Source organism: Boleophthalmus pectinirostris, unplaced genomic scaffold, assembly GCF_026225935.1.
Source record: "Boleophthalmus pectinirostris isolate CB_2022bp ecotype Guang Dong unplaced genomic scaffold, ASM2622593v1 HiC_scaffold_15, whole genome shotgun sequence".
In the NCBI taxonomy this organism is placed as follows: domain Eukaryota; kingdom Metazoa; phylum Chordata; class Actinopteri; order Gobiiformes; family Gobiidae; genus Boleophthalmus; species Boleophthalmus pectinirostris.
The window spans coordinates 6,554,640-6,575,905 of NW_026571070.1; the positions used below are offsets into that span (position 1 = coordinate 6,554,640).

Here is a 21,266-nt window from a genome sequence, read left to right on the forward strand (position 1 = left end):
GCCTTCATTCGCGTCACAAACTACGACCCCAGGACCCACTCTGATCTTCCCGAGCGGCTATAAGGTTGGTCAATAAGCCGCTACAGATGTTGTTGTCCTTCTTCCTACGGAATTTGGCGCATTACAGACGTCATGACTAAATAGCAGCGATTGGTTAAATTTAAAAAAGTACCCGCCTACCGTTGAGCGAATGAATCCTAATACCGCAACTGTCTGTGTAGGTTTCTGTTTGGAAAGGAGCCTGAGCGAGTGTACACTGTCCAGTTCTACATGTTTTTCTTTTGTCTTTGGTTATGTCATGTATGTATATTAATGCTACGGACCATATCAGCAATGAATTATTAATGAATCAGTGCATTTATTCAAGACATCCAAAGTGCTTTACAGTTCATTGTTCATTCACTCCACACTCAGAAGCGAGGCTGCCAATCTGCACCATCAGCCTCCTCAGTAGACAAGGGTTGACAAAACGGTCAGTTCTCCCAAACTCCAAGGTTTTAGGGGCCCAGAATTCGACCCTCTTCCTATTAATTAATATTAGAGGGGGGCCCATGTGAGACTTCCTGCTCCAGGCCCCCACATTTCTGTTGTTGGGCTTCCAACTGACTAACCCACCATGTTATGACACTGTTCTCTCATGAAAAACATTCCTGAAGAGGTTTTCGATGCATGCATGTTTGAGTAATCTAGCGATCTCTCCTGCGCAAGTGTTCAAACCATCCTTAGCTGTAAGATTTTGTCCAATGTTCAGCCCACCACAAGTTTACTACAAAAATTTCCCATAAATATAAAAACAAGCATGATACAAAACTGTACACAACTTGATAAACCTGATGCAGTAGTTTCTTTAGCGGCTATCAGAGTAGGTAGATATTTTTATTCCAGACTCGTTTGACAGAGTAATGAATACTTATTGACTTTCTAACCTTCACATCTCTGTCTGTCTCTTTTTCAGCCGCTGGACTATGAGACGAAGAAGGCGTACACTTTTAAAGTGGATGCCACAAACGCTCACCTGGACCCTCGTTTCCAGAGCCACGGCACGTTCAAAGACACGGCCACGGTCAAGATCAACGTGCTGGACGTGGACGAGCCCCCGGTGTTCAACAAGCCCCAGTACGTGATGGAAGTGTACGAGGACACGCCAGCGGGGACCATCATCGGAGCAGTGACAGCGCAGGACCTGGACGCAGGCAGCAGCCCTGTCAGGTACTACTGCTACTACTACTACTAGTACTACTATTGCTACTACTACTACTACTACCGCTGTGTACAAAGACACTCCAGCAGGGGACTATAATCAGGACCTGGACGGCAGCCTTGTCAAGACACTACAGATAGTACTACTACTATACTAGGGCTGTCGCGGTTAGGGGATTTCTCCTGAGGTGTGGTATAGCGGCTCAACAGTGCGATATGCGGTGATATCACACTCCCTCCGCCACCCCCTATCCCCTGGAGTTACAATATTTCCAGTGGCTCTGAAAACTCTCTCTGATGATGCGCTTGTTGCACAGATGCACATGTACCTTGGTTGTCGTGTGGATATAGCGTTTGTAGTGTGGGAGAAGTAACATTTGACTTTAGAACAAGTGCCGCTACATCTCTCCAGCTCCCACTGTGGCAGCTCAGGTCAGAGTCCTGCACCAGGTCAGGTACCCGCGGACTTAAGAGAGAGAGAGCCCCTCGCACAAGCACACGGAGCTGGTGACGGCTGCATTTACCTCTGTGCGGCGCGGAGCTGCGGTGGTCCTTTCGCCTGTGGTCACCAGACGGTCTACAACGGCACACCTTAGTCCTGGGTTAGTCCTGGGTTAGTCTTGGGTTATTACAAGCACGGGCAGTAACGGGTGGAATGTTTAGATTCCATAGTCCTGCATGGGTTCATTTTTAGAGACCCGCATCCACCCGGACCCGTGCAGGACTCTGGGTCGGGTCACGTTGGTTACGTGCAGTGATTGCAGTGGTGCAGCATCTACCACAGTGGGCCTCTTAGTACCACAGTGATTCATTTTTAGGGATATTGCTACAGCCCTAACTAGAACTACTAAACTAATACTACTACTACTACTACAAACAACTGGTAAACAGCACTTAGATGCAGGCAGCAGCCCTGTCAGGTACTACTGATACTAATACTACTGCTATTAGTAACGCTACTACTGCTTCTACTAGTAATACTACTACCACAATGCTAGCATCACTATTACTACTACTACAACTACTAGTACTGTTAAAACTACTACCATTATTACTACTACTAAAACTACTAGCACTGTTAAAAGTACTACTACCACTACTGTTACTACAGTTGACTACTACTACTAAAGTCAGATCACAGGACTGGGACACGAGCAGCAGCCCAGTCAGGTACTACAAATACTGGCACTACTAATACTAGTCCTACTGTGGTAACCAAGCATACTCAGCCAGGTGCTACTACTACTAAAAGAAACACTACTTCTGCTACTACTGCTACTGATATTACACAACACCTCACGTTTTTGAGTGTTCATCCGCTGATCTGATGGTTGGCGGTTTGAATCCTACTCCCTCAGGTGAATACTGTTGTTATGTCCTTGGGCAAGACACCTTATTTACCTCATCTCTACTGACTGCGTACAGAAAAAGACATATGTGTATTTGTGTATTTGTGTTTAGCTCCTTGATTCGAGAGCTTTCAAAGTTGGAGAAGTACTATTTAAAAATCCAATCATACAGTTTACCACTGGACTGCGACTGCTTCTATACGACGATTCATTATTCCACATGTCAGCAGGTATGTCTGTAAACTCGACGGAGGATTTCCTTATCCCCGAGTCACAGCCAGGTCCCACTAATGAACGTGCATCCCATTAGACTCCGAGTATGTCAGAGCCGTGTAATCCAACTCACGCAATTAACACGATGAATATGTATTATGGAAACCAGTCAACAAGTCCTGTCACGTAGTGTTTGGCTGGCAATAAAGTTTAATGTCCCCACATGAAAGTTAATGCCTCTAAGCCCTCAGACCACAATAATGTTTAAACTAATGGACCGTGATGAAAGTGAAAGTTGGATAGAGTTCGGTTGCGTTCTAGAATTTATAAGAATACACGTGAGGGTCCAAACATGGCTGCTGGTACAAAAGAGTGGAACAGAGCCTTAAATGTCTTTAATGTCTTATTTTGTATTCTGGAATGTTTCTCCACTGCAGTTCCAATGGAGAAATTGGGACTAACCATGAAAATTTGAAAACAGGAACTGATCAAGGTGGGTTTGCCAAATGATAACTACTCAGATACATGTAAGTACTGTATTTTTCTGGCTATAAGTCGTACATTTTTCATGGTTTAGGTGTTTCCTCCAGTGCGACTAAAATTTTCAGACTGACAGCTGCGAGAGGGCGCTCTAGGCTTCTGTGTCAGTTTCCTGCGCATGTTTCCTGAAGAAAAAGCCTCAGTCCTGCTGCAAGTAGTGAAATATTCAGCCGAAAACAGTAATCGAGCAGCAGAAAAAAAGTTTGGAGTGAGCAAGAAACTTGTGAGGGACTGTCAAAAAGCGGGAATGGAGAACACAGCTTCATGGTTCCTGGTCCCTGATTTTATAAAATAAATTTCCCCCAGAAAGTGCAACTTATAGTACGGTGCGACTTATGTATGTTTTTTTTCTTCTTGATGACGCATTTTTTGGCTGGTCTAACTTATACTCTGACTTATAGTCTGAAAAATACGGTAATACAAATTTACATTATATTTGATTTGAAAATTATGATAGAAACTTTTTTTTTTCTTTTTTACAATTGAGTGTTTCAGATTTTTAGGTTTAGAAAATTAGGAAGCTCTTACTTGCCTACAAAGGCAGAACGCCGGTCAAAAAGGAGTTCATGTCTTTTGGTTTGTATTTGAGACCTCCTTTAATCATGTGAATAAATATCATCAAAAATATTGAGCTCAAAATCAACCTTTGTCAGTTCTTGTTTTCTACCTTTGTATCATGAGCCAAAAATAAGGAGTCGTGTAAAAGCAAATGACAAAAGGCAGTAACAGTGAATGTTTTGTTTGTGATTTAGTTCATAAATATATTTTATTTTAAAATCCAACCTCTCGCCTCCGTTTTTTTGTTGTGGCCTTAGCACAGGGTCTTAACACATTCAATAAATATACCTTTGCATTCAATTATGCTTAAATTATCTTAATGTTAAAGTATTTTGTGTATTTATGCCACCAATTTGTAAAACAACTTGTTGAGTGTTGAGAAAATATTACATGTGTAACGTAAAATGTAGATGTAAATGTAAATGTTTTCAATGAGGGCAGAAAAACTACTAAAAGCAACTTAGATCTCCAGAATGGTCTTTGCCACAAGCTTTTGAAACAAGTGACTTCGAAAGCCCCAGTCTCTGCAGATTTGGTTCAGACACACACACGTACACACACATACAGACGCGCACACACACACACACACACACACACACACAGCATAAGCACTCCAGGATTAAACCAGTGCAGTCACAGTCCAGCTTGAGTCTCTTAAAGGGGACTTCTTATCCTCTTTCCCACAGGCTCCCAGCTCTGTTTGACTAATGAATATGCATGCTTAGACACAATTTATGTAAAAACTATATAATCCTTAGATATGCAATTAACGTGATTAACCCCTATTAATGTAAACCGCATTGGGCTGCAGTCATAGAGGTCTTTGGGCGAGTTTTTTCCTGACCAAGTTATGTTTAATTACAACATAAAGCTCAAAGTAGAAAAGATGTATCACCAAATTGGATTAATATAGCGGAAGTACTGTCTTTATAGGTCCAGTATTTTGCAAAAGTGACTCTTGTCAGCTTTTAGTCATGTTAGAATGTTAGATGTTAGAAAATCTTACCTGGAGTTGTGTTTTGTTTAAAGGTTGTATGGAGGATTTTTTTTCAGTTTCAAATTGTCAATGAAGTTTAAAATACCGTTACGGAGACGCAGCAGCTTTAATTATGATGATCAAAAAAAAAAAAAGAATGAAAATCTATCAACTTGGACGTGTAAGCCAGATAAACATCAGCCAATAGAAACGAGGCTGCCTCATTTTCTTGGCTGTCAAAAACTCCCTAGTTTTAGTGTAACTGACTCCCCGGCGCGTTAGCGACTTTGAGTTTTTCAAACTGTCGCTCCCTCGCAATTCGCACAAAGTTTGTCGCGATGGCGCGAGAATCCACGACCAGTTCCGCAAAGAAAGTCCATTTTTGAGGTCGCTGAAAGAAGAAGAAGAAAGGGGAAAAGCAGCGAAGACAAACTGAGGTGATTCTTGAATTCCTTCCAGCGACGGCGCGAAAGCAGACGAAGGCTCTAAAACTGACGCCTGTCGAAAATGACTTCTAAATCACTTCAACAGTAATCTGAACACGCTGGATGTAAACAAACGTGATTTCGAGTAAAAAGGAGGAGGAGGTGTTTCTACTGAGGGAGCTGCATGCACAACATTTGAAAAAGGACTGTCGCTGTATTTCATTCCCTTAAAAAATCCTCTATACAACCTTTAATTTAAGTAACCCAGTGCTTCTTAATTATTTTATGTCACCCCCCAGGACAAAGAAAACATTTGGTACCCCCCACTCCGCAGAACCACTACCAAACGTGGACAAATCGCACCATCGCCTTTAGTCGCCGACATACGAGAGCAAACGTTTTAGTTGAGTCTCCAAAGCGACTCCCAGGACACACGCAGCATGTGTCCGTCCGTATTCTGCGCTGCGCTCACCTGCGTCAAGAGGCGGTCCGTTCCCATGTCCTCCTCATCTTTAAAGATCATGACTGTGTTATAGTTCGGCAGTTTCAGCTCCTCTGCTCTTTGGTCGGCACCTCATATGATGCCAACAGTGCTCGCTGATTTACTGAAGCAGCACTCACAAAGCGGGATGATTGTTGGCAATATTCGGCATGTTTTCGCAAAAAAAACTCAAGCGTCTTATGAGTGTGATCGGGCTGTAATGTCTTTAAGTGACACCGTAATTTATTTGTCTTCATGCTGTCCACTGCCGACATTTTTAGACACAGCGGTCTTTCCTCGTTTCCCACCATAGTCACAGTGAAGCCGAGCGCTACATACAATTTACATACTGTCTGTTCTCTGCACTTCATATCTCCTGCTCTGTGTTTGTACTGTACACTTTATTCTAGTACGACAAAAAAAAAAAAGAAAAAAAAAAGCATGTTCTTCAAGGTCACACGCGCCTACCCTGACATCGCCACACTATTTGAGAAGGACTGGAGTATCCATTTATTATTAGTTGTTTACATCTCTCAAGCTCAAAATGCTCTGTTCCACTTTGTGATGTGGGTTTTTTCGGAAGGTTCAACGCGTGTCCTAAAAAGAAGCACAAGAAATGGAGAGTCCGAGAGAACAGGCCACTTTACTTCAGCATTTCCATTGAGAGAGATTCAAGTTGATTACCAAGTACAACTGCCACCCCGGAACGACGTCTCTGACCAACTCAAAATCAGGGGTAGCTTTATACTACATCTTGACAAAACATTAACTTGTTGATTTAGCATATACAGCAAGAAAATGAACAATACTGCTGACCCAGTACACCTTATCATGGGTGGGAACATGCCACGGGGTCCACATATGTCAGTTTTTCTGCTTCGTGGCACTCAAAGTCCAGAAAAACATGTACCTATAGATAGTCATACGTGTTTTCCACCCTGTTGTCATTCCAAAGTCCATAATATTGGGTGAATTAGCATGACCAACACATAATATTTCCCACAGTGATGTCATGAAGCTGTAGGTTTCAAGAAAGCATTTTGTTTGGTAGAAATTGACAATTCCAGATGTGAAATTATCCAAATGATTCTAGTGAAGGTGTTTGGAAACGTTGGGTAAGTTTGTGATGTAGAACCAACGTTATAACATAGATCAGAGAACAGTGTAATATGAGCCTTAACCAAAAATTTACAAAAGTTGTTATATGTGTATTAAAAAATTACTAGATGTTGCAATTGGATTAAATTTTAATCTGTTACCATCACCAAAGCTGCTATACCTTCTTATCAAAGCCGGCTCTTGTCATATCTCAGAAAATAAGCAAGATCGGGCCTGGTTAGTACTTGGACGGGGGAGACCACAGGGAATACCAGATGCCACAGTGGGGCTGCAGAGGCTCTAGCAGAATCTGTTGTTGTGTCCTTGAAAAAAAACAGCCTCCTCTCTCTCCATAACTGCTGCAGTCAGGCTTCTTATTTTGGTATTAAAATGTTCGTATGAACCCGCTCTACAGCATCCTGGTGTTATCCTGTTTTGTAAGTAAATCAATTCATATTCCTAATTTGAAAATTGCACCAAATTTGTCTCCAAAACGACTAGCCTCAGTAAGCTTCATTTGACCGGAGTCGAACACTTAGTCCACTTATTTATACACGTTATAGTTGCGCTATAGATCAACAGAATGCAATTGGGTGAGGTTTGAACACTCAATATTTGAGCCAATATTTCCTACAGCAGGTTTCCCCAAACCCCGAGCCGTGGATGGTACTGGGCCGTGGGTTCTCACGTATGCGGTGTGGACTGCAGCTCCTCCCGTGTTTCCTGCGCCTCTAAACCAGAACTAAAACCAGGACTAAACCAGGACTACACCAAGACTAAAATCAAGACCAAAGGCAGAACTAAAACCAGGACTAAAATCAGGTCTAAACCATGCCGTGCGGACTGTGCTTGCTCCCATAGGCCGTCGAGCCGTGGACAGCACTGGGCCGGGTCTTCTCACGTGCACCGCGTGGACTGCGCCTCCTCCCGTGTTTCCCGTGCCTCTAAACTAGAACTAAAAACAGGACTAAACCACACCTAAACCAGGATTAAAATCAGGCCTAAACCATGACTAAACCATGCCGTGCGCACCGGGTCTACTCAAGTATGCCACATGGACTGCGTCTCCTCTCGTGTTTCCCGCGCCTCTAAACCAGAACTAAAACTGGGACTGAACTAGGACTAAAATCAGGCCTAAGCCAGGTGTAAACCAGGACTAAACCATGCCGTACGCACCATGCCTGCTCCCATACGTAGACTGCATCTCCTCCCATGTTTCCCGCGCCTCTAAACCAGAACTAAAACCACGACTAAAATCAAACCACCTCCTCCTGTACACTGCCGGTCTTTGAAAATATTGTCCCAAAAAGAACCCCCGCCCCCCCAGTCTGTGAAAAATTGTCAGACATAAAACCTGTCCATGGCGCAAAAAAGGTTGGAGACCACTGCCCAATAGTTATTACAGTAGCACCAACTAAAGTATTTTTTACTTAGGTGTAGAAAGTGGAATAGAGTTCACTCAAAAGAACTGCTGCACTGAACTTTGAGTACTGTTATTATTATTGTATAGATTTTTTTATTTTTTTTTTCTGTGTGCTGTTCAAGTTGTTGCTTGTTGTTTGCTGACAGCTGTATTCTTGGCATCATCATTTGTAAATGGTTAGGCGTTCGTAAGTTATTTCACTTCAGCCTAAACCCCTTCAGTCATAGTTTTATGTGAAGTGTTTGCAACAGTCTATTAAGTACATGATTAAGTACATGACTGAAGAAAATAAACTACCACTACTGCTGCAGCTAAATATAATATTTCCAGCCACGTTTGCATCCACTCTCCTCTTGTAGGTATAAAGCATAGAGTGTATAGATGTGTGTAAAATCTCATAGTTGTCCAGGTAGAATCCATAGCAAAAGGAGAAATTCAATTTGTCAACTGGACAAAAGTTTATTTAGTCAGATATGTTTCTGCCTTATATCGTCACTTCTTTATGCTTGAAGGGAGGTTGGGTTGTCTTAACTGACCTGTGGCTATAAAGTCTTTGATCCTCTGACCCATTTCTTTTGGAACTAAAAAAGTAATCTTGTTTTATAAGTTTTCTAATGTCATAATTGAGACAGCTAAATCTAAGGCTGCATGTTCTGGTTCTGGTGCTTTCTTCTGCAAAGCCGTGGGTATAAGATGGTTCTGTCGACATTTAAGGTTAAAGCGTAAATGATTCCTCTTCTCTGCTAACATTTTAGTATCCTTTTCCAGCTTTCTTACCAGTCCAGCTCCCTTCAGGCAAATAGGAAGAAAGTGTCCACTGGCATTTTGACCAGAACTGAAGAAGCAGCTTGGATGAGCTGCAAAATGTATTCGACCAAATAAACTTTGTCCAGTTGACAAATTTAATTTCTCCTTTTGACATAGACTTTAAATGGACATAGCTAACCCGCGAGCCACCATCATCTGTGTATCATTCGTTCATTTGTTTTTCAATATAAAACCAAAAATAAGAAAAAGAAAAAAAACAACATTATTTGTCTCCAAAACCAAAATGAAAAAACGGATAACAATTTGTTTTTTCAGTTTTCGATTTTGTGTTTAAATGAAGAATGGAAAAAACGGATAACCCGTTTACGGGACTTCCATGACTGCGATGCCGGACTTTTGCACTGTATACGGACTGATCCAGGATTGATCCAGGTCCGGGACCACACCGGGACCAGACCGGGACTGAGACCAGGACTAGACCAGGACCAGAGCGAGACCAGAACGGAACCAGAGCGGACTCTGAGCTTTGACTCTGAGCCTCCGCGGTGTCTGAGCCTCAGCTCCGGCACTGCAGTGGGCTCTGAGCCTCCGGTCTGGTCCAGGTCTGGTCCCGGTCTGGTTTCAGTCTCAGTCTAGTCCCGGTCTTAGTTCTGATCTCAGTCTCTGTCTGGTCTCGGTCTTAGTCTCGCTCTGGTCCTGGTCTCAGAGTCCCACTCTGGTCCCGGTCTGGTCCCGGTCTCAGTCCCACTCTGGTCCCGGTCTCAGTCCTGCTCTGGTGTCGGTCTGGTTCCGGTGTGGTCCCGGACCTGGATCAGTCCTACTTCAGTCCATATGCAGTGCAAAAGTCCGGCATCACAGTCACGGAAGTCCCGTAAACGGGAAACGGTCGTTATCCGTTTTTCCATTTTTCATTAAAACACAAATTCGAAAACTGAAAAAACTAATCGTTATCCTTTTTTTTTTTTTTTTTTTTTCATTTTGGTTTTGGACATAAATAATGAAGAAAACAGTTGTTTTTTGTTTTCTTATTTTTGGTTTTATTTTGAAAAATGAATGAACGAATGATACACGGATTCGCCATGTTCCAAATAGGAAGTGTTCATGGAGGTTCCATCCACTCTGACTCGAATTCACTTTACATTCAAAGATCGTCACCTCTTTCTGTAACTGCTGCCTTGAGCTTCGTCATTTCGGTTTTAAAATGTTCGTATTAACCCACTGTACATGATCCTGGTGTTTTTATTTAGTTACTGCACTAACGGGAACAAAGCTAAGTATAATATTTCCAGCCATCGCTGCACCCAGCCTCCTCTGGTGTGTATTAAGCTGCTTTAGCGTCAGTGCCAGTGTATGTGTGGAGGTTTTGGCCCTAAATCCATTCATCACTGTCGCGGTCCACATCCGTCAGTGTCATCGCAGACTTTAATCTGAAGAATATTGTCACTTAAAGTCATTCTGCTCAACACAAATCAATCCCACCAGAGTCGCCGTCCTGCTGCCTCATCACATCACGCTCCAAACTCCGTCTACTCTGTGTGTGTCTGTGTGTGTGTGCTGCAGGGAGGTAGATTTACATGGATAATGGAGTGTTGTATAGGCCAGATTATTGTGTTTTTAGGGTCTGCATTCATTGTGTCCAAGCTCCACATTCACCAACAATATTAGCACAAATTTGGAACTTCAAGTTTCAAGAGTTTCTTTGCTCAAACAGAAACACGCTGTTCTGTTGTTTTCTCACTGTGTTTTCGAAAGTCCTCACACCGTCATTAGAATAATTATGATATTTTCAGCTCTGGTTTTGCCGATTTCTACTAAGCAAAAATGGAAACCTATTAACTTGAAAACTTCCACTTCTGATATTACATTTTGAGTAATATAGAACCTAAATCAACTTTTTGGAGCTTTATACTGTGTTATAACTATTTTTTCTGAAATTCCTGAAGAGGTTTTAGATGTCATCCTTGGATTTTATGTTATTAAGTTCTTTTTTTCAGATGAAGAGTTTGTTTTCATACCTGACAGTTTCGACGGCTCACTAGCGGTCAGGTTTTGGCGCTGTCTTCCTACCGGTGAAGACAGGACTACAGCGCCATCTGCAGTCTGACTGCCTCAGGACAGTATCCCAGGTGTGTGAGAGTAAAAAGCCCCCTCATCCCGGTTTACAGCCCAAGTGTAGCGTACGTTTCCATATTTCGATTGCATCTTTAATCCAGCGATGTTGTTTGTTTTCCTCTGTCCCAATGATGTTTGCTCCGTCCCAATCCATAATGTGGTTCTGTCTTTTACAGTGTCACAAACGGACGATTTGAGTTGTTCTTGTTCTGCTTTGTTTTTTGCTGCTTGTGTGCACGCCTTCGCTGTTTCCTTCTCGCATTCTGTTCTATGTTCCTTTGTTCATGCACTGAACGCCCCTCTCAGTTTCCTTGATGTGTGTATGTAAAGAGAGAACCACATTATGGACTGGGACGGAGCAAACACCAATGGGACAGAGGAAAACAAACACTGTCTCTGGATTAAAGAGGCACGGGACGATAAACCGGGACGAGGGTGCTTTTTTACTCTCACACACCTTGGATACTGTCCTGAGGAAGTCGGACTGCAGATGGCGCTGTCATCCTGCCTCCACCGGTAGGAAGACAGCGCCAAAACCCGACCGCTAAATGAGCGATCGAAACTGTCAGGTATGAAAACAAACTCTTGGTCTGAAAAAGACAACAACTCCATTAACCCCAAAGATTCAGATCGCACATCTCTGGTCGTGCACCATCCATAAATAATAAAATAAAACCAAAAACAAATACAAACAAATCACACCATACATTGAAACACAATAGCAACAATGTATTTTATTTATTTTAATATAGGACCTAAATAAACTTTTTGGAGCTTTCTACCATGTTATAACTTTTCTCTGTCATCAAAGAAATGCCTGAAGAAATTTTAGACATCATCCCTGCATGCCTGACTAATCTAGCGATCTCTCCCAGGCCTTTTAAAACGCTCTTTATTGTATGAGCCTGCTGTACAAACTTGCACAAGCTTCAAGTCACTGCCATTTTTCTTAAAGCAGGATACAAAAACACTACACAACACGCTGTAGTTTTTATAGTGCCTTCTTGGGATTATTTTGCAAATCGATTATTATTATTATTTCTATCAGTTCAGCACTTTTTGTAGATTGCAATGAGATTTCCCCGAAGTGGAGCCACTTGAAGACATCCTGATGGAGTATACTTGAAATCTGAGTGGATTTTTTTGGTCAAGTTTGTCCTCATTTGTTTATTTATTTATTTATTAGACTAGTTTTATAACAATTATTTCAATGCTCAGTTAGGCGTAGCTCACTGATTAACTTGTTCTAGCTTTAATTGGCCTTCTGTACATAATAAGCACTTCTTTGTTTCTGTCAGAGCTGAAATCTGATTGTAGGACTCCCCGTTAGGTTTGCTCCAAGCAACAGCCCCCCTGAGTACATTTATAAGAGCATGTCATCAGACTCAAATCAAAACAAAGCCAGAACTTGGGTTAGCTTCCTTTCAGTGAAAAATAACACTCTGAAATATACTCTTGGCCACAGCCGCAGATAAGAACCAGATATTGATGTATTTGAGCCCACACACAGTTTGCAGTTTCAGGGTTTTGCAGTTCCGCCGCCTTCATTCATTCATACTCTCCTTTTTTTCTCCTCCCCGGCGTCTTTGAATCCGCCAAAAGTTTGAGGTAGAAACAGACCCAGCTGGTGTTTTTTCGACTGCTCCCAAAGTTTGCTCATAAAGGAACGCTCGTAAACAATAAAAACACAAACGTAAACACGGCATCTGAGCCGCGGAAAACATTACGGGCCAATGTACCAATCAAAAGCGCTCATGCAGGCAGGCTTCCTATAATGTGTAATTAATGCCTGTGAAATTCAGCACCTTTACATCGTGTTTTGTAAAGAGTTTTGCGAGATACAGAACTGCCAACGCTGTGTGTGAAGGACGCTGACAGATGAGCAGTTAGATTTATATTAAAGGAGTCACATTGTACTAGCCAGTCAGTTTCATTTCTCTCAAGCGGCGAGGTCAGGGATCGGAATACACTAGACGGTTTGCAAGACGTTGTAGACCGCGCACCGGCCGATCGGCGAAGATCCGCGAAGCCATGACGTCAAACTCAAACTCCCTTTTGTGGTTCAGCACAACAGTAAACAAAGAGGTCGAGATGGATGTAGACGACGACAGACATTCTGCGTTGGTTGACGATTCCCGAGATCGTGGATATAACCCTCGTGCACCTCTTTAAAAATAGTTGCACCTGTGGACAAAAATGTACATTGAAAAAGAACACCACAATATTTTTATGCAGTACAGATTTTTGTCCAACTTTTTTATATCAGTGTCTCCATTTAGTTCTGCTCTAATCATACATACCAAATATTATATCATATTTTGACATTTTTTATTTTAAATTCAAGTTTTGTTTGCCAAAGTATCAAGTTATGTGCATGAAAAATTAGATTTTTTTTCTATATTTTCCAACTCGTTTTAATTTGCACACACAAACTCACACACACTCTCAAACAAACACATTTAGTGCACTCTGAGGCTCCTCTAGAACACACCCAAATCATTTTAACCTCAAATATCCGTCTCTGGCCTTCAGTCTGGACTCATACGTACAAGTGTCTTTCTGTTGATATAACCTTGTAATGGAAGATGCACAGTAAAAAGAAAAATATCAAAAAAATAAAAGACACGAAAACGAAACATTTTGAAGACTTTTCAACTCCAAAGAATGAAAAATAAATCAAAAAGTAAAAATGCACTGGCACAGTTATGCCAGTAAAAAAAAAAAAAGCCAATTTGAACGGAAGTCAATGGGACAAAAATGTACCAAAGGATCACAGGTGAGAGGATTTTGATTATAGACCATTCAATTAATGTGATCTTGAAAAAAAACACAGAAATTTAAATACACCAGAAAATACACAAACCGATTTTGGTGCTATTTGGTGCAATATTGTCAAAGCTATGCAAAAAAGAAAAGTTGCAATGTACAAAAATGTACCTAGGCTGCAGGAGGGTCAAAGCCAGAACAAAGAGAATGTTTGGTGAATTTTATTAAGGGGAAACACGTTATTGCCCGTTCTTACTACAGGATTTGGCGCATTACATACTTCACGACGAAATAGCAGCGATTTGGTTAAATAAAAAAAGTACCCGCCTACCACTGAGCGAACGAATCCTAATGCTGCGAGGTCAGACGGTTTCCACAAAGTGAAACTGGCTCATGAATCAGGCTATTATTACGCTATTTTCTGATCCATGTTATAACGTTTCCTTATCACAAACACATCTGGAGTTGTGTTTTGTTTCATTCACACACACTTAACTCACAAACCCTGCGTATTTAGGCCGACTTCTTCTCTCATGAGGTAATACAAGAACTGCTCCAGTGCGTTTGAAACTCCACTTTCACTAGAATCATTTTAATTTCATCATAATTTCCGCCCTGGCATCATTAATCCCTGAACAAAAGGTAAAAGGAGCTGTTGAAATCTATAGCTTCATGACATCACAAGGTGGAAAAGAGCATTTTGAGCTTTGGAGATGTAAACAGATTAATTATAAAGGGTTAAACATGTGTGAATGAAACACAACAGACTGAATTTGACCTAAATGGAGTAAATGTAATAACGGCGAGGCCCCCTGTTCCTGAATACCTTCTGTAACCATTTATCAAGATTTTGTAGGTTTTGGTAATTATTTTGGTTTATATAATGATCTACTTTATTTGGCGTTGTACACATTGTTGGCACAGTTATTTACCACTTTCAGTTTTTGAGTGACTTTATTTGGCAGAACCAAAGAAACAATTTTAATGATGAGATTGGGCTGATTTCCAACTTCCCTTTCAATTACGGAGAAAAATGACTGCTTGAAATGCTGAAGAATTTATGAAATGACTTGTTAACATGTTGTCGGTTCCATTTCCCAACTCTGGCCTATGCATACTGTCATACAATTCACCCATGATGCCCAGTATGAATGTTTTGTTTGCATACATTTTTGGTGGTGTAAGGGGCTAGTGGTGCAGATTGGGAGCCTTGATTTAGAGATCTGCGATGGACAGGATTTTCAGTCTCGCTCCTGCCTGCGCCCGCAAAGAAATGTGATTTTCGTTCCAGCTCCCGCCCACATCTGTGATATTTTGTCCCACTTCGGCTCACAAGATGGGGACATTCGCTTTTTTAAGCTCTATCAAACACGGAGAAGTGGAAAGGAATTGTCAAAATGTGCGCGTCCACAAATTTAGGCATCTTAAAATGTTTTTGATTAATGCCAAATAAAATCTCCAGCACAAATGATGTATGATAGGCAGTGTTGGGGAGTAACAGATTACATGTACCGGAGTTACGTAATCAGAGTACAAATTATGAGTAACTGTATTCAGTTACAGTTACTGTTTCAGTGAGTGGTAATTAGATTACAGTTACTTTGTTGAAATAAATGGATTACATGGTGGTATTTTCGTGTTTTCACATTTGGGGCTATATCCCTTTTTTTCTTTTTCTTTTTTTTCTCGGTAATTCCACTCATTGCTGGAAACTAAACCAGGTTTAGACCCAGGCTAAAACCAGGTCTAAAACCAGGCCTAAACCAGGTCTAAACCAGGTCTAAATCAGGACTAAACCAGGTCTAAAACAGGATTTAACAGGACTAAACCAGGATTAAACCAGGTCTAAACCAAGACTAAACCAGGATTAAACCAGAACTAAACCAGGTCTAAATCATGACTAAACCAGGTCTAAATCAAGACTAAACCAGGTCTAAACCAGGTCTAAATCAGGACTAAATCAGGTCTAAATCAGGACTAAACCAGGTCTAAACCAGGTCTAAACCAGGTCTAAACCAGGTCTAAATCAGGTTTAGTCCTTTTTTAGACCTGGTTTAGTCCTGGTTCAGTCTTGGTTTATTCCTCCTGGTTCAGTCCTGATTTAGTTCTTGTTTAGTCTTGGTTTAGTCCTGGTTTAGTTCTGTTCAGTCCTGGTTTAGTCTTGGTTTAGACCTGGTTTAATCCTGGTTTAGTCCTGGTTCAGTCTTGGTTTATTCCTCCTGGGTCAGTCCTGATTTAGTCCTAGTTTAGTCCTGGTACAGTTCTGGGTTTAGTCCTGGTTTAATCCTCCTGGTTTAGCCCTGGTTCAGTCCGTATGCTGCACAAAAATCCAGCATCTTTACTCGCTGATACTGTGAAAAAGCTTTGGTCAAATGATTTTCAGTGACACAAAGATTTATCGATATTCAAACCAATGTTACTATAATTTATTTATCAGACTCTACGTCCACATACATAGATCGAGAATTTCAGATTATTTCCCCTCATAATTTGGGACAGTTTTCCACAACAACCGAATGTTTACCGAAACACATTGTGCTCTCCTTTACCTGTGTCCTGTATTGAACTTTTGGACGCACTTTACAAGGCCGTGTGCTGTTGGCTGCTGCTCCCCGCTTGTAATTATCAGGTAGGGGCGTTTTAAAGATGACTTCTGCATTTTATAGTTCTGACATGCCCGATCCGACTCCTGATTTATACTCAAGGCAACCCATTTCTTTTCCAATTTGGCTCCTGCGCCCCTCCACAGCCCATAAAACGTGATCAGTGTACCACAATGGACCTATCCCGCGGAGAGACAAAGACCGGGCAATGTTAAAAAATATATGAGGAGAACCTTTTTGTGTTTGAAACCTACTGTATTTGTTCTTATTTATCCCTCGAAAAATAGCGAAAGTGTACCCGTCGCGCGGACAGTGGGCCGCTACGTTATGAATTAAAAATCAAAAAGCAGAGATTTTGTCGGACAAGAATAGCCACTTACGTCTATTTTGTCTTTTGTATTCAGCCTCGGTTTAAAAATTCATCATCCGCCCCTGACACAGTTCATTTGCGAGCCATCGGAGGCAGCATTACATTCTTGCGCTGGAAAACAAAAGAGCCAGTGACCCGTCATGCATAGAGAAGAAGAATGCTTTTAGAGTTTGGAGACGATTTAAAGCCTCATAGTGCGCCCTGTTATCGCCAGGGAGACAAAAGACGTCATAAATACTGCAGCTAATGGGATTTAAAGGGCTTCCTAAACTTTGAACCACTTTAAGTTGGGTGGTATGTCTGTTGGGAGTGTTTATTTATAACAGGCCGAAGGTTGGTGACCACTTCTGCCTTTTATTTGTCAAAGAATATTCAATAAGGAGCCGCATTTTCTTGTGAGAATGGACATTTGTTGTGGAATTTACCAGCAAAGAGTTAAGATGCATTTTCACACTGCTCTTTTGTGTGAGATGAATCATATCTGTATCCTGAGCTGCCCTAAAATGGACTAACAAATGTGTTTTAGTATGTATGCAAATAATAGATTGTATACTTAATAGAGCTACTTATTATTGGTGATAAATTTGTGTATCGTTCGTTCATTCGCTTTTCAATATAAAAACAAAAGTAAGAAAACGAAAAAACAGCACAGCACAAAAACAGTTTTCTTCATTATTTGTCGTCAAAACCAAAATGAAAAAAATGGATAACGATTAGTTTATTCAGTTTTCAGTTTTGCGTTTTAATGAATAATGGGAAAAAATGGATAGCGACCGTTTCTGTGACTTAAACTGCGATGCCGGACTTTTGCGCCGCATACGGACTAAACCAGGACTGAATCAGGACTAAAACAGGAATAAACCAGGACTAAACCATGACTAAACAGTTTTCAGTCCTTGTCTGGTTCCGGTCTCAGTCCCGGTCTCAGTCCCGGTCTCAGTCCTGGTCTCAGTCCTGGTCTCAGTCCTGGTCTCAGTCCTGGTCTCACTCCTGGTCCTGTTCCTGGTCCCAGTCCTGGTCATAGTCCTGGTCTGGTCCAGGTCTCAGTCCTGGTCTGGTCCCGGTCTCAGTCTCAGTCTAATGGTCTGGTCCTTGTCTCAGTCCTAGTCTCAGTCCTGGTCCTGTTCCCGGTCCCAGTCCTGGTCGTAGTCCTGGTCTGGTCCCGGTCTGGTCCCTGTCTCAGTCCTGGTCTCAGTCCTGGTCAGTCCTGTCCTGTTCCCGGTCCCAGTACTGGTCGTAGTCCTGGTCTGGTCCCGGTCTCAGTCTCAGTCTGTCCCGGTTCTGTCTCAGTCCTGGTCTCAGTCCTGGTCTCAGTCCTGGTCTCAGTCCTGGTCTCAGTCCTGGTCCTGTTCCCGGTCCCAGTACTGGTCGTAGTCCTGGTCTGGTCCCGGTCTCAGTCTAGTCCCGGTCTGGTCCCTGTCTCAGTCCTGGTCTCAGTCCTGGTCTCAGTCCTGGTCCTGTTCCCGGTCCCAGTCCTGGTCGTGGTCCTGGTCTGGTCCCGGACACAGTCTTGGTCTGGTGCTGCTTTAAGTCGGCCTCAGTCCTGTTTTGGTTCTGGTCTGGTCCCGGACCTGGTTCAGTCCTGGTTCAGTCCATATGTGGCGCAAAAGACCTGCGTCACAGTTTAAGTCACGGAAATGGGAAAACGTTATCCGTTTCGTTGTCCGTTTTTTCCATTATTCATTTAAACACAAAATCAAAAAGTGAAAAAACATATTGTTATCTGTTTTTTTGATTTTGGTTTTGGAGACACATAATGAAGAAAATAGTAGATTTTTTAGTTTTCTTATTTTTGGTTTTACATTGAAAAACAAATGAACAAATGATACACGGTGTGGTAGATTGTCCCTATTGCCCTAGAGGGACTATGGCGGCAGATTACAGTCGCAGTGAATGTGTTAAAATGCTGTTGGTGGTTTTCAGATTCTCGAACGATGATGATGTTTTACTCCCAGATCGAAGCGAACCCAGAATATAATTGGTGTCATCTGAAACCCGGCGATAGAACATTTAAAGGGACAGATTGGAATTTTGGACATAGGGCCTCAACCTTGCATCTGAAGGACTGATATATGAGAAAATAGTCCCTCAACATGCGACGATTCATGAGATGCAAGATTAGTTTTACTTCTAAAATTATTCTATCAACATAGACATTCACAGGGACAGTCTGGTGTATTAACAGATTTGCTGCGGGTGTTTTGTGGAGTGGGCAGTGTTGGGGAGTAACAGATTACATGTACCACAGTTATGTAATCAGAGTACAAATTATGAGTAACTGTATTCAGTTACAGTTACTGTTTCAGTGAGTGGTAAATGGATTACAGTTACTTTGTTGAAATAAATGGATTACACTGCGGTATTTTCCTGTTTTCACATTTGGGGCTATATCCCTTTTTTTTTTTTTTTTTCTCGGTAATTCCACTCATTGCTGGACACTAAACCAGGTCTAAACCAGGACTAAACTAGGACTAAACCAGGACTAAACCTAAACCAGGACTAAAGCAGGACTAAAACCAGGACTAAAACAAGGACTAAAACCAGGGCTAAAACCAGGTCTAAACCAGGTCTAAACCAGGACTAAAGCTAGGACTAAAAGGACTAAAACAAGGACTAAAACCAGGACTAAACCAGGTAAAGGACTAAAACTAAAAGGAAAACCAGGTCTGAACCACGTCTAAAACCACGTCTAAACCCAGGACTAAAACCAGGTCTAAACCAGGATTTAACAGGACTAAAACATGCTGCGTGGACCGTGTCTCCTCTTCTTCTATCAGTAATATTTTACATTTGGTTAAGTAAAGTCTGGGCTTTTCATTTTCTTTTAGCAGATAAAACTTCCTATGTTACGATGTTCTCGTCTTTGCTTCTCTACAGCAAATCAAGTAATCCAAAGTATTCAGATTACGTTACTCATTTTAAGTAACTTAATGGATTCCGTTAAAAACTACATTCTGAAGTATGTAATCTGTAATCTGTAGGGGAATACACTTTAAAAGTAACCTTCCCAACACTGGGAGTGGGTAAGACTACATAACTATGACCATTACACATGCACTAGTCCAGCACCAGCGACCTCTGCAAATACAAGGACTGGAGGGAATATTTAAAAGCGTCTCCACATGTTTCCAACACTCTGGTTCACTAGGAAATGAGGTCCTATGTCCAAAATTCCAAACTGTCCCTTTAAGGCCAACGCACACCAGAGCGTGCCACACCTCGTCACGTCATTTGGCGCGTGTTGAGCTCGCCCATCAACACAAACTGAACGCTGCACGTCGTGTCTCTTAAAAGGACTTCAACACATCTCTTGCGGTGTTGTAAATATGAGGTTCTCTGCGGGTTATTGATAAAATGAGAGACAGAGCACAAGGCTGTGAGTGGAGAGGAAAGGCAGTGCTTTGAGGAGGCTATTGTGAGTCTGGCGAGAGATGAGAGTTTCCTGCACGGAGAGAAGCAGAGAGGAGGAGGAGGTGTTCGTCAGAGTTGAACACCAGGCCCGGCTCTGCTGCGGCTCTCGTGCCTCTGCTTAAAGTTACATGTGTTTCTGAGGGTCACGGAGCAGAGACGTGTCTGTACTCACCGCAGAAGTGCAAAAAGCCTCGCGCGCTTTCAGACGCAGAGAGCCCGGGTTGTGTGCAGAGCGCCCAAGTATGTGCACGGAGCGCCCGGTGTGTACACGCTCACAGAAAACAACGGAGGTGGCTCTTTTTGCCTTGCATCAATGTCCAATCCAATCCACTTTATTTCTATTTCTTTATTTCTATTCATTTCACAAACAAACAGTTTCCAAAGTGCTGCACAAATACATAATAATAACAACAATAATAATATACTAAAATAATACTAGTCTTAAAATAATAAAACCAGTAAAATATATTATTATTATATTATATTATATTATTATTATTATTATTTATTATTTATTTATTTATTTTGAATTATTATTATTTAGTTATTTTGTAATTTTTTTTCCTATTATTATTTTTTTTATATACTTTCTACATTTATATTGAGTTTATGTGTGTGGGGGAAAAATAGAGCATGTATATTATGATTTATGTGGACAAAAAAGCACTGAATAAATTGCAAATTCTAAAAATAAAACAAACAAAAAAACAGTAAAATAAAATAAAAACAAAATCATAGAACAGAAATAAATAAACCAATAAATCAATAAAACCAATAAAAACACATAAAAATAAATATATAAAAAACCCTGAGGACCTCACAACTCATGCGGTGTTAAAAGCCAGAGAATAAAAGTGGGTCTTAAGACGAGACGTAAAACTCTCCACAGTGGGTGCTGTTCGAACGTGGAGCGGCAGAGTGTTCCAGAGCTTAGAGCCGACCACAGAGAAGGCCCTGTCCCCCCCGGTTTCAA

General features: G+C 41.6%; 1 protein-coding gene across 1 annotated transcript in view; it reads left to right on the top strand.

Moving 5' to 3' along the window:
- Positions 1-21,266, top strand: part of LOC110175540 (cadherin-12-like) — a 458,088-nt gene that overhangs the window by 363,208 nt on the left and 73,614 nt on the right. The window contains 1 exon segment of the mRNA XM_055150970.1: positions 956-1,209. Within this exon segment, the coding sequence (XP_055006945.1) occupies positions 956-1,209 (254 nt within the window).